This window comes from Rana temporaria, chromosome 7, assembly GCF_905171775.1.
Source record: "Rana temporaria chromosome 7, aRanTem1.1, whole genome shotgun sequence".
NCBI lineage: Eukaryota > Metazoa > Chordata > Amphibia > Anura > Ranidae > Rana > Rana temporaria.
The window spans coordinates 59,592,793-59,605,210 of record NC_053495.1 but is presented as its reverse complement, the minus strand read 5'-3'; the positions used below and the strand labels follow the sequence as shown (position 1 = coordinate 59,605,210).

Genomic DNA, 12,418 nt, shown 5'->3' with positions numbered 1-12,418 from the left:
CCCCCAGGTCAGCAGAATCAGTTTTCCCACTGGAAAATTTCCCCTCTATTACTTTTCTGGGGACAACCCAAAGTTTGGGATTTGGGACTTTCACTTTGAATAATAATGGTAAACAGGAAAAATAAAGAGGGTGAATCTCCCCAACAGGGGAAAAAATGGCTAAAAAAAACCTGGCAGGTATTCAAATCCATCTCCACTTTGTCCAAAACTGAAACTAAAAAAGTTTTGCCTTTAGTTATACTTTAACCGCTTGCCGATATATGTTGGCAGAATAGCACGGCTGGGCAAAACAATGTATGGGTACGTTGTTTCCTTTTACGAGCCGCTAGACGCGCCCACCACACTTAGGAGGAACCCATGCTCATGGCCGGCGGGCACAAGACACACAAATCCCTGTTCTGTCAGGGGAGAGGAGACATTGTTTGTTCCTACTAAGTAGGAACAAGGATATGTCTCCTCCCACAGTCAGTCCTATACCCATACAGTAAGAACACATCCAGGGAACACACATTTAACCCCTTGATCAGCCCCTAGTGTTAACCCCTCCCTACCAGTGACATTTACACAGTAATCAGTGCATTTTTATAGCTCTGATCGCTGTACAAATGTCAATGGTCCCAAAAATTTGTCAAAAGTGTCCGATCTGTCTGCCGCAATGTCACAGTATCGCTAAAAACCGCAGATCCCCACCATTACTAGTAAAAAATAAATAAGAAAAATGCCATAAATCTTTTCCATAGTTTGTAGACACTATGGGCCAGATTCACAGAGCAAGTACGCCGGGGTATTTACTGATACGCCGGCGTACTTTCAAATTTCCCGCGTCGTATCTTTAGTTTAAATCCTCAAACCAAGATACGACGGCTTCTGGGTTCGATCCGACAGGCGTAAGGCTTCGTACGCCTTCGGATCGTAGGTGCAATACTTTGGCGCCCGCTGGGTGGAGTTTGCGTCGTTTTCCGCGTCGGGTATGCAAATTAGCGATTTACGCCGATCCACGAACGTGCGCGCGGCTGTCCCATTTTCTAATGTCGTCTGTAGTCGGCTTTTTCCGGCGTATAGTTAAAGCTGGTATTTTGCATATGTAAGTATGGCCGTCGTTCCCGCGTCAAAATTTTTTTTTTTTTTTGCGTAAGTCGTCCGTGAATAGGGATGGACGTAACTCACGTTAAGTTAAAAAAATGAGGAGGGGGTAAAATCTTCCAGGGCTGAAGTGGTTAAGGAACAGAGTTCTCCTTGTCCTTTGTGTGTGTGTGTATTATATATACAGTTGGGAAAATAATTGTTTGATAACCTGCAGATTTTGTAAGTTTGCCCACTTACAAAGGAATGAAGGGACTATAATTTTAAATCATAGAGACAAAATATCAACCAAAAATCCAGAAAAAAAAACAAATAAAACAAATGCTACAAATTAAGTTGCAGTTCACTAACTAAATTAAGTATTTGATCCCCAAGCAAAATAGTACTTGGTGGAGAAATCCTTGTTGGCAGGTTTGCACGCATTGGCCCCTCAATGCGGCAAAGTCGGTCTGCAACTTTAGCAGAGAAGCAGCCCCAAAGCATAATGTTTCCACCTCCATGTTTGAGGCTGCATGAGTGTTGCAGGCACTGGGGAGCTACAGTTCATTGAGGGAACCATGAATGTCAACATGTACTATGACATACTGAAGCAGAGCATGATCCCATCCCTTTGGAGACTGGGCCAGAGGGCAGTATTCCAACATAACAACCCCAAACACATCTCCAAGACGACCACAGCCTTGCTAAAGAAGCTGAGGGTAAAGGTGATGGACTGGCCAAGCATGTCTCCAGACCTAAACCCTATTGAGAATCTGTGGCACATCCTCAAACGGAAGGTGGAGGAGCACAATGTCTCCAACATCCACCAGCTCTGTGATGTCATCATGGAGGAGTGGAAGAGGACTGCAGTGGCAACCTGTGAAGCTCTGGCAAACTCCATGCCCAAGAGGGTTAAGGCAGTGCTGTAAAATAATGGTGGCTTTTGGGACCAATTTGGAAATTTTTTCGTTAGGGGTGTACTCACTTTTGCAAAAAGAGAAAAAGCCTATTTTAATGTGCATATGTCGCGTGGTGATACCGCGAATGCACTTGTATAAAATGTGCCAACGCCCCGATATATCGAGAATTTGGATGAAAAAGCTATTGATTGGGCTTTGAGGGCACACAGTACGATTTGGTATAGAAAACTAGAAATTTATTGAATATGAAATATCATAAAATCAAACAGACGTAAAAACAAATTTAGGTCAGTGACTAATACTACAAGGGTAGTGACAACAATGTACAATCTTATTATATACAAGCTTTATCTGACAAGCACAGTTACAAGTATAGTGTTGAGTTGTGTATCCCATGTACTCACTTTTGTTGCCAGTGGCTTAGATATTAAAAGCTGTGTGTTTTGAGGGGGACAGCAAATTTGCACTGTTATACAAGCTGTACACTCACTACTTTACATTGTAGAAAAGTGTAATTTCTTCAGTGTTGTCACATGAAAAGATATAATAAAACATTTTAAAAAATGTGAGGGGTGTACTCACTCTTGTGAGATACTGTGTGTGTAATATATAGATAGAGGTGGTCATGTGTATCCCAACTTCTAGAATCACAATTCTTAAAAGTTGGGATACTTTGTTAAAGCTGTCATTTACACACACACATATATATATATATATATATATATATATATATATATATATATATATATATATATATATATATATATATATATATATTTTTTTTTTTAAATTGTTGGCTAAAAGCAGCAGCAAATGGAGAAGAGAAAATATGTTTTCTAATAGTGTCTCTTATTTCCAGAGCAAGCTGGGTGTGCAGCTCCATCTGTGTTTAGTCAAGTTAGGACAGGAGACGAAACAGCCTTCGACAAGCCCCAAAATGAAGGACCAGCGAAGAGTGTATTTGGCTGATGGACATTAAATAAATTAAAAGCTTCTTTCATCGTAACCTCCTCCTACTTCTAACTGAAATGGACATTTATCAAGTCTTAAAAAAATATTTTCTACTTTTTGTTTTTTAAGTTTGAAATGCGTTTTGCACCCCATGGTTTGATATGATACCAGTCAATCTCATTTTGAGTATAGGAAGAAGTTGTTGACCTATAACCATACATTTAGGTAAGCCAATAAAAATAAAAAAAGTTTTTTTTTTAATTTGCAGTACTATAGATGCAGGATTATTGATGAAGTCTCAGGTTAGTGATTTAGTAATGAAAAGTGGAGGTTAAGGTAAACCTACCAAGCAATCGCTCATGCCAATGTTCGACAGAATTCATAGTGAAGTGAAGTCCTTATTGGTTTTTGGTTACGTCACAGCTACAAGCTTGTAAATCCATATCCAGACTTTAAGGTCACTGTTTATTATTTCAAGAATTTAAAGTGTATTTCCATTTTTACAGTCAGATTTGAGAATACCCCACTATATATTTGTATGTTCCCATACACACAACATACCTAAAAAAAAAAAAAAAAATGTTTCTTACTATTTAGAGGTTTCTAATGAGAAGGTGTTGGCAGAGTACAAGCATTTCTGAAGTTTGGAGTGAAGAGTGTGTACTAGGCTTATGAAAAGCTTAAGCCTAGTACACACGATAAGATTAATCGGACGAATGATCGTATTTTTTTGCATTTTAGTCACTATATGGAAAAGTAATAGGTTAGTAAAGTATGAAAATTCTCGTACGACAGAATACAAATTCAGAAGTGATGTAATGTATTTGGATTGTATTTTTGGACAAAAACTGTGTGCATTAAACGATAAGCATACGATCTGGTGTCGTACGAGCAAAATTTTCGTGTTTGTTCCTTTGGAAAATTTCAGACGAAAGCGGTGTACCAACGATTAGATTATCGCATAATCGATTCGAAAGCGGTATTTTTTGTATGTTATTTTTATCATGTGTATGGGGCTATAGGACAGGCTGGACTCCCTCTCATTAACATACAGTGAAGAAGGACAGACAGTGTTCAAATCCAGCTTACAAATTATAATGAGATAGGACAGTGTTAATGATGGCATGCACTGCTCCCCAGATTTTTCATAAACAACAGAAAACCAAGTATGATACTTCAGTGCTGGAGTCCTCAGAGCAAAAAAAAAAAAAAGGTAAACTGCAACTTTTTTTTTCTTTTCATGTTATACTATGTGAATGGGAACATTTAACAAATATAAGGTATGTGTTATCCCAACCTGGCTGCAAACATGGAAATACACTTTATATAAAATGTACTTGCCTAATTAAATGCATTCATTATTGTGTGTTTACTTTCTAAGTGGTTTTTTCTACATATGACAATAAATACATTTTTGGTTTGTTGTGAATGTGTGCCATCAATCTATCATTACAAATATCAAATCATTTTTCTTTTTAGTTTTTAATATTTAAGTTGATAAAACATCTATGTCCTTTCCCTACCTTTCATGTAAATATTCCTATACAGATTGGTACTCACATTATATTTCAGTGTGAAACAGCAACTTGATTTTACAATAGGCCTATAGAACAAGTACACTTTCAAGGTGCCTCTAGGTTTTTTGCCCTCCGCCAATGTAAAGTAGCACACCCATCCCAGATTGCATGCTTCATTCCATTGCCACGGTCTCCCACAATGTTTACATCCTTCGCTGAACATCTTCTCTATGCTTGGGAAGTCCCAACTCCTTACAAGTCCCACAAACTTCTACAGGACCATCTCTCTGGCATCGCTCTACGATTCCTGATCTAGGTCTGATTATGTAATTGATTTTCAATTCTCTGTTTTCAGACATCTCAAATGTTTTTATTGTTACATTTATATGACTAACTCGTTTTGGTTTAGGGTCCTAAACATTTTTTTTTATTCCAATGATCAAGACTTTATATAGTTATTTATTTCTAATGTGTTTTTTTAGCCTAACAGACATTCCAGTCAGCCCCAAAGAAAACAAGTCTCTTGGGGATCGTGTGATCATTAGATGGAATGTAGATGGGAATAAACAGCTGGAGAAGCAGGCTAAATATGTGGGAAACCTCAGGTGGAATATTTCTCAGGCCAGCCAATTTCTGCTCAGCATGCTCTCCGTAATTACATTATACCAAAATAAAATGCTTTACAGAATACACTGGGGAACTCTTGGCACAGTTCTGAAAAACAACTTTAACCCAATATCTGCATGTATTTGTAAATGTAAATCAGTGGTGTAGCCACTCGAACCAGCAGTAAATAGGGTTGCGGGTTTGAATCCCGACCACGGCACTACCTGCCTGGAGTTTGCATGTTCTCCCTGTGCCTGCGTGGGTTTCCTCCGGGTACTCCGGTTTCCACCCACACTCCAAAGACATGCTGGTAGGTTAATTGGCTTCTGCCTAAATTGGCCCTAGTATATGTGAGTTAGGGACCTTAGATTGTAAGCTCCTTGAGGGTAGGGACTGATGTGAATGTACATTGTATATGTAAAGCGCTGCGTAAATTTTTTTGACGGCGCTATAAAAGTGCCTAAAATAATAATAATAATATGGTCATAGACTTATAAATATTTCAAGGACTTTGTCATCAACATACGTTAAATGTTCCAAACAGTGCAACACATTTGGCTTATCAGGGCTACAAGAATATAAGTGTGTGTAATAAATATGTTATACATACACACACACACACACACACACACACATCCCCTGAAATGTTCTCGTAACAATACCATAGTTCACAATTTGGTCTCCTTCACATGGGCATATCTAAGCGTAGCATCTGTGCATAGGTCCATATTTGCCCGTGTGCAGGCAGTTTTATTTATGTCTATTGCAGCAGCAGCTGTACGGACACGCTACTTGTTTAACATTCACAAACTGGAGCTGATTGGTGCTTTAAAAGCTTTAACCAAACATGCTGAAAACTTCACAAGTTCATTGCAAACGTTTGCTGAAAGCTTAGTGTTCACACTTCTCTTACACAAACTGAAGCCCACGTGTTCTAGGCCCAAGTCACACAATCTCATACTATAGTATAGTCTAAGCCTTTCCTACCCTAATCTTCAAAGGCCATACCTAAAACACAACTGTTTGGTCCCCATGCACAAAGAACATTTACCCAATTCTCTTAAATACCTTTTTTCCTGGCAGCAGTGTTTTGGCAGAAAAAAACACTTGACACGCATCTAGACGTTAATTAATTTCATTGGGCAGAATAATAATTTATTCTGCCCATAAATGAATTAATGCTCAAGCGCTACGCGCGCCTAGCGTTTACATGTATCAAACATTTTTTCTGCCAAAAGTTTGCACTGCTGGACGCGCTGGCAGTGTTTTTTTTTTTCTCTGTGCATTGACACTTGGGTTAACATGAAGGGGCATTTACAGAAAGAGATCAGAATACAATCTGTTGAGGGATGGACGTGAGGACGTGACGCTGGTGTCCAGAGGGAAGGGCCTGACTGTAGGGGGTACATTAGATCAATCCAGGGACGATTTAACATCAGAAAGTGAATTAGAAACATGTAGAACGGATGAACATCGAGCAGATGCACAAGTTCCAACAAAGGGGGAAATTAACGAAATGCTCATGAGATTGGAAAAACGCAATCAAGGCAGAAATTAATACATTAAGAACTGACCTAGGGTACCTCCTGACAAGAGTAGAAGTGATAGAAGAGAGAACAGACAAACACGAACAGGAAATAAATAAATTATCGCAACAAAACCAGAGGAACATTTTATACTGATTAGAAGATCAAGAGAATCGAAACAGAAGACAAAGCCTGAGAATCCGCTCGCTCCCAGAGGAAAGAGGGGAAGACCTGAGGAAAATTGTGAATACAATCTTTAACCCCCTTTTAGATTAAGGAAAAGAGGACTCCCTTAAGATCGAGAGAGTACACAGGGTTGGAAAACCAAGGAGTGCGGAAGCTGAATGGCCGAGAGATATAATAGTAAGGTTCCGGTTCTATGAAGTAAAAACTGAAATCTGGATGAAATTAAGGGGAAAACCACCTATTCAGTACCAAGGAACTGAGTTACAAATGTTCACAGATTTGGCACCAGAAACACTTGCAAGGAGGCGATACCTGAAACCACTCTTGGAGCAAATGCGGGCACAGAACATTAAATATAACTGGGGATTCCTGGCTTGTCTTATAGGCCAAACAGAAGGAAAATCAGCCAGATTAAGGTTCCCAGAAGAATTAGCAGGATTTTGTAATAAATGTAATTTACAGGTACCAGACCTGCCAGGTTGGGTCAAGAGACACTATGAGGCATAAAAATAAGAGGACCCTACAAAATTGATTGACAAGACTGTAGAATGATTATTAATAAGAACATTTTTGGGGAAGGGGGAAGTGGAGGAGGTTAGGGGGTGAGAAGAAGGAAAGGGGGGGTGGGGTGGATAGGGAGGGCTGAAAAATGGTTACCGGGGCCCTGTGTGGCACCTCTGGCATCCTCCTCAGGCAGTGATCAGCAAGCATTTTCACTTGGTGTACTGTGTCCTCTGCACAGTGTGCACCTAAAGCTACGTGAATACAATTGCTGGTGTTCTAATATTAATACCACAGGCAGGGATTTGCAAGTCTTTTCACTTGGTGTACTGTGTCCTCTGCACAGTGTGCACCTAAAGCTACGTGAATACAATTGCTGGTGTTCTCCTATTAATACCACAGGCAGGGATCTGCAAGTATTTTCACTTGGTGTAGTGTCTCATCTGCACAGTGTGCACCTAAAGCTATGTGAATAGAATTGCTGGTGTTCTATTAATACCACAGGCAGGGATATGCATATCTTTTCACTTGGTGTAGTGTCTCATCTGCACAGTGTGCACCTAAAGCTACGTGAATACAATTGCTGGTGTTCTCAAATTAATACCACAGGCAGGGATCTGCAAGTATTTTCACTTGGTGTAGTGTGTCCTCTGCACAGTGTGCACCTAAATCTACATGAATACAATTGCTGGTGTTCTCATATTAATACCACAGGCAGGGATCTGCAAGTATTTTCACTTGGTGTAGTGTCTCATCTGCACAATGTGCACCTAAAGCTATGTGAATACAATTGCTGGTGTTCTCATATTAATACCACAGGCAGGGATCTGCAAGTCTTTTCACTTGGTGTACTGTGTCCTCTGCACAGTGTGCACCTAAAGCTACGTGAATACAATTGCTGGTGTTCTCCTATTAATACCACAGGCAGGGATATGCAAGTCTTTTCACTTGGTGTAGTGTGTCCTCTGCACAGTGTGCACCTAAAGCTAAGTGAATACAATTGCTGATGTTCTCATATTAATACAACAGGCAGTGATCAGCAAGTATTGTCAGTATTTGTGCAGCTACATCTCCCTGCAGGCCATTAGTATGTCCTGAAGGATAACAAGGAGAGGCAGAGAGTCACAAGCTGATAAAAGAGGGCAAGCAGTGCTGATCGTGGACACGGTGCATCCTCATCAGCACATGGCCGTGGGACACGCTCGTCCTTTTTTTCGGATGCTGACCGTGTTGAGCCGCAACATGACGAACACTTGGTAGAGTGGATGACCAAGCCGTCCTCATCCTCATTAGGATTGAGCCGAACACCCCCCCCCCGTTCGGTTCGCACCAGAACCTTTGAACGGACCAAACGTTCGCGCGAACATTTAGAACCCCATTGAAGTCTATGGGACTCGACTGTTCGAATTCAAAAGTGCTAATTTTAAAGCCTAATATGCAAGTTATTGTCGTAAAATGGGTTTGAGAACCTGGGTCTTGCCCCAGGGGACATGTATCAATGTAAAAAAAAGTTATAAAAACGGTTGTTTTTTCTGGAGCAGTGATTTTAATGATGCTTAAAGTGAAAAACATTTTTTTTTTTAATTCCTTTAAATATCGTACCTGCTGGGTGTCTATGGTATGCCTGTGAAGTGGCACATGTTTAGAACTGTTCCTGCACAAAATGAGATTACTATAAGAAAAAAGTAATTTAAAACTGCTTGCGGCTTTAATGTCTGGTCCCTGCAATATGGATGAAAATCATTGAGAAGAATAGCATGGGTTTCCCCGCCCCCCTCCCCCAGGTCATTACCAGCCCCTTTGGCCTTATATACTTTGAACAGCAGTATACAGGCAGTGCAAACGAGACAAGGAACTGTAGGTTTGTTGTTAAGTAAAATCTGTTTATAATTTTGAACTGGTACTTCTTTACAGTGTAACGCCAGCCATAAAATCTATTTTAAAGCTTTTCTGAAAACATAGAGAAGGGTTATCACCCCTGTAACATTTGTTTTGCTGTCTGTGTGCATCTGTTCAGAAGATTGCAATTCACTTTCTGTCCCAATGACAAATGATTTTTTGAAAAAAATTTTTTTTAGTGAAACAAGGATTGGTGATAAAGCATCAGAGGACAGGAGACATCTCTTACAGAAGAGAATTTCCCTTCCTAAGGGTAGATTTCCTCTCACTTCCTGTTGTCGCCTTCCGTTTGCAAGTAGGAGTCGTTTGTAAGTTGAATGTTTGAAAGTAGGGGCCTGCCGTATATACTCTGCAGAAATTTGGGCCCTAAAGCCTCGTACACACGATAGGTTAACCAGAGGACAGCGGTCTGAAGGACTGTTGTCATAGGTTAACCGATGAAGCTGACTAATGGTCCGTCACGCCTACACACCATAGGTTAAATAACCGATCGTGTCAGAACGTGGTGACGTAAAACACAACATACTACTAAAACGAAGTTCAATGCTTCCAAGCATGCGTCGACTTGATTCTGAGCATGCGTGGGTTTTTAACCGATGGTCGTGCCTACTAACGATCGGTTTTGACCTATCAGTTACCAATCCATAGGTTCATTTTAAAGCAAGTTGTCTTTTTTTTAACCTATGGTTAAATAACCTATGGGGCCTACACATGATCGGTTTTGACCGATGAAAACGGTCCTTTAGACCGTTGTCCTCTGGTTAACCTATCGTGTGTACGAGGCTTAAGTGTTGGTCTTGTCACAACACTGTAAGCCCTCACAGTTAGTCTTGGTGGGCGCTGGAACGCCCTGCTGTGTGAACTATTATATCAAGAATTGTAATTACATGCCATTGTTGAACAGTGGTAGAAAAATTGGGCCTTAGGCACTGGTGCTGGTGCCAACGTAAGTGCTCAGTTACTCTTGGTGGGCGCAGGAATGGGCCCTGCTGTGAAATATTAGATCAAGAATTGTAATTACATGCCCCTGTTGAAAAGGGGCAGAAAAATTGGGCCTTTGTTGGTGGTGGTGCTGGTGCCACAACTCTGTAAGCCCTCACATTTACTCTTGGTGGGCACAGGAATGGGCCCTGCTGTGAAATATTAGATCAAGAATTGTAATTACATGCCCCTGTTGAACAGGGGCAGAAAAATTGGGCCTTTGTTGGTGGTGGTGGTGTTGATGGTGCCACAACACTGCAACCCCTCACAGATACTCTAGTTGGAGTGCAGGAATGAGCTCGCTGCAAAGTATTGCATCAAAAATTGTAATTACATGCTCCTGTTAAACAGGGGCAGAAAAATCCAAGCCTGATTCATTTTTATGAAGGTCAGTCGATCGACCGAGTCGGTGGAGAGGCGCACCCTGTGATCGGTTACAAAGCCTCCAGCAGCACTGAATGTGCGTTCTGAAAGAACACTGGATGCAGGACAAGCCAGCAGCTTAATTGCGTACTGTGCAAGCTTTAGCCAGTGATCCATCCTCAAGACCCAGTAAGCCAGAGGATTTTCGGTGGGAAAGGTGTCCAAGTCTAATCTTGCCCCTAGGTATTCCCGCACCATGTAAAACAGACGCTGGTGATGGTTGCTGGAACTGGTCATACCTTGGGGCTGCGGACTAAAAAATTGGCTGAACGCATCGGTCAGACGGCCACTTTCTCCACCGCTCCTTCTGTGACTGACCGAAGCCTCAGCAATACGTTGTCCAGGACCAGGATTTTGTAACCTCCCAGTCTCTGGGAACGCGTTGCACAGACCTTTCTGCAAGGCCTCCCGAAGATGTTTCATCTTCTACTCCCTCTGTGCCGGCAAGATAAGGTCTGCAACCTTACTCTTGTAACGTGGATCAAGGAGGGTTGCCAGCCAGTAATGATCCCTCTCCTTGATAGCACGAATATGTATACTGCTGTTCAAAGTATATAGGGCCAAAGGGGCTGGTAATGACTCTCAATGATTTTCATCCATATTGCTGAGACCAGACGTTACATTAAAGCCGCAAGCAGTTTTAAATGACTTTTTTTTCTATAGAAATGTCATTTTCTGCAGGGACAGTTCTAAACACGGAAAACACATGCCACTTCACAGGCATACTACAGACACCCAGCAGGTACGATATTTAAAGGAATATTTTCACTTAAAGCATCATTAAAAGCACTGCTCCCGAATAAACGGCCGTTCTTAAAACTTTTTTTGCATTGATACATGTTCCCTGGGGCAAGACCCGGGTCCCCAAACACGTTTTAAAGCAATAACTTGCATATTAGCAAACCGGGGGGTGTTCGGCTCATCCCTACACTGGAGGAGCTTGTGAATGATCTCAAGGCTGTTGGGATCACAGCCATCAAACAAACCATTGGTAACACAATATGCTGCCATGGATTGAAATCCTGCAGTGCCCACAAAGTCCCATCTCCTCAAAAAGGTACATGTACAGGCCCATCTGAAGTTGGATTAAAGGGCTTGTATGGGTTTTTTTTTTTTTTAAATAACAAACATGTTATACTTACCTCCACTGTGCAGTTCGTTTTGCACAGAGTGGCCTGGATCCTGCTGTTCTGGGGGCCCACGGCAGCTGTCTCGGCTCCTCCCCGATAAAGCTAACCCCCTCTGGGAAGCTCTATCCTGAGGGGGTTAGTTGGCAGGTGGGCTCCTGTGTCATACACTTGGAATTCATAGACGTCAAGTGTATGACTCGGCCCCCCCTGGCGGCCACATCATTGGATGTGATTGACAGCAGTGGGAGCCAATGGCTGCACTGTTATCAGTCTATCCAATCAATGGCCAGACTCAGTGAAGAAGAGGACGCCAGGGTAGGCGCACAGTAGGTGAACGGGCTCAGATAAGTAAAACTGGGGCTCGGGGGGGCCTGTGACAGTAAGGTGTTTTTTCAACTTAAGGCCAAGGATGCATTAAGGTGAAAAAACACAAACCTTTACAACCCCTTTAAGAGAAAGTACTGTGGTCAGAGGAGACCAAAATTTAGCTATTTGGCATTAACTCAATTTACTGGGCTAGATTCAGATAGGTTAGCGGATCTTTAGATCTGATTTACGATCCGCCGCCGCAAGTTTTTGAGGCAAGTGCTTAATTCAGAAAGCACTTGCCTGTAAAGTCGCGGCGTTCGTTTCTGAATCGGCGTAACTCCTCATTTGCATATTCCTCACGTATACAAACGGAAGCGCCACCTAGCGGCCAGCGTGAGATTGCAGCC

General features: G+C 41.6%; 1 protein-coding gene across 1 annotated transcript in view; it reads left to right on the top strand.

Moving 5' to 3' along the window:
* Window positions 1-4,362, top strand: part of LOC120945342 (store-operated calcium entry regulator STIMATE-like) — a 101,951-nt gene extending 97,589 nt beyond the window's left edge. The window contains exon 11 of the mRNA XM_040359450.1: window positions 2,842-4,362. Within this exon, the coding sequence (XP_040215384.1) occupies window positions 2,842-2,951 (110 nt within the window). The 3' untranslated portion in view covers window positions 2,952-4,362. The remainder of the gene's footprint in view (window positions 1-2,841) is intronic.
* Window positions 4,363-12,418: the final 8,056 nt, after the last annotated feature.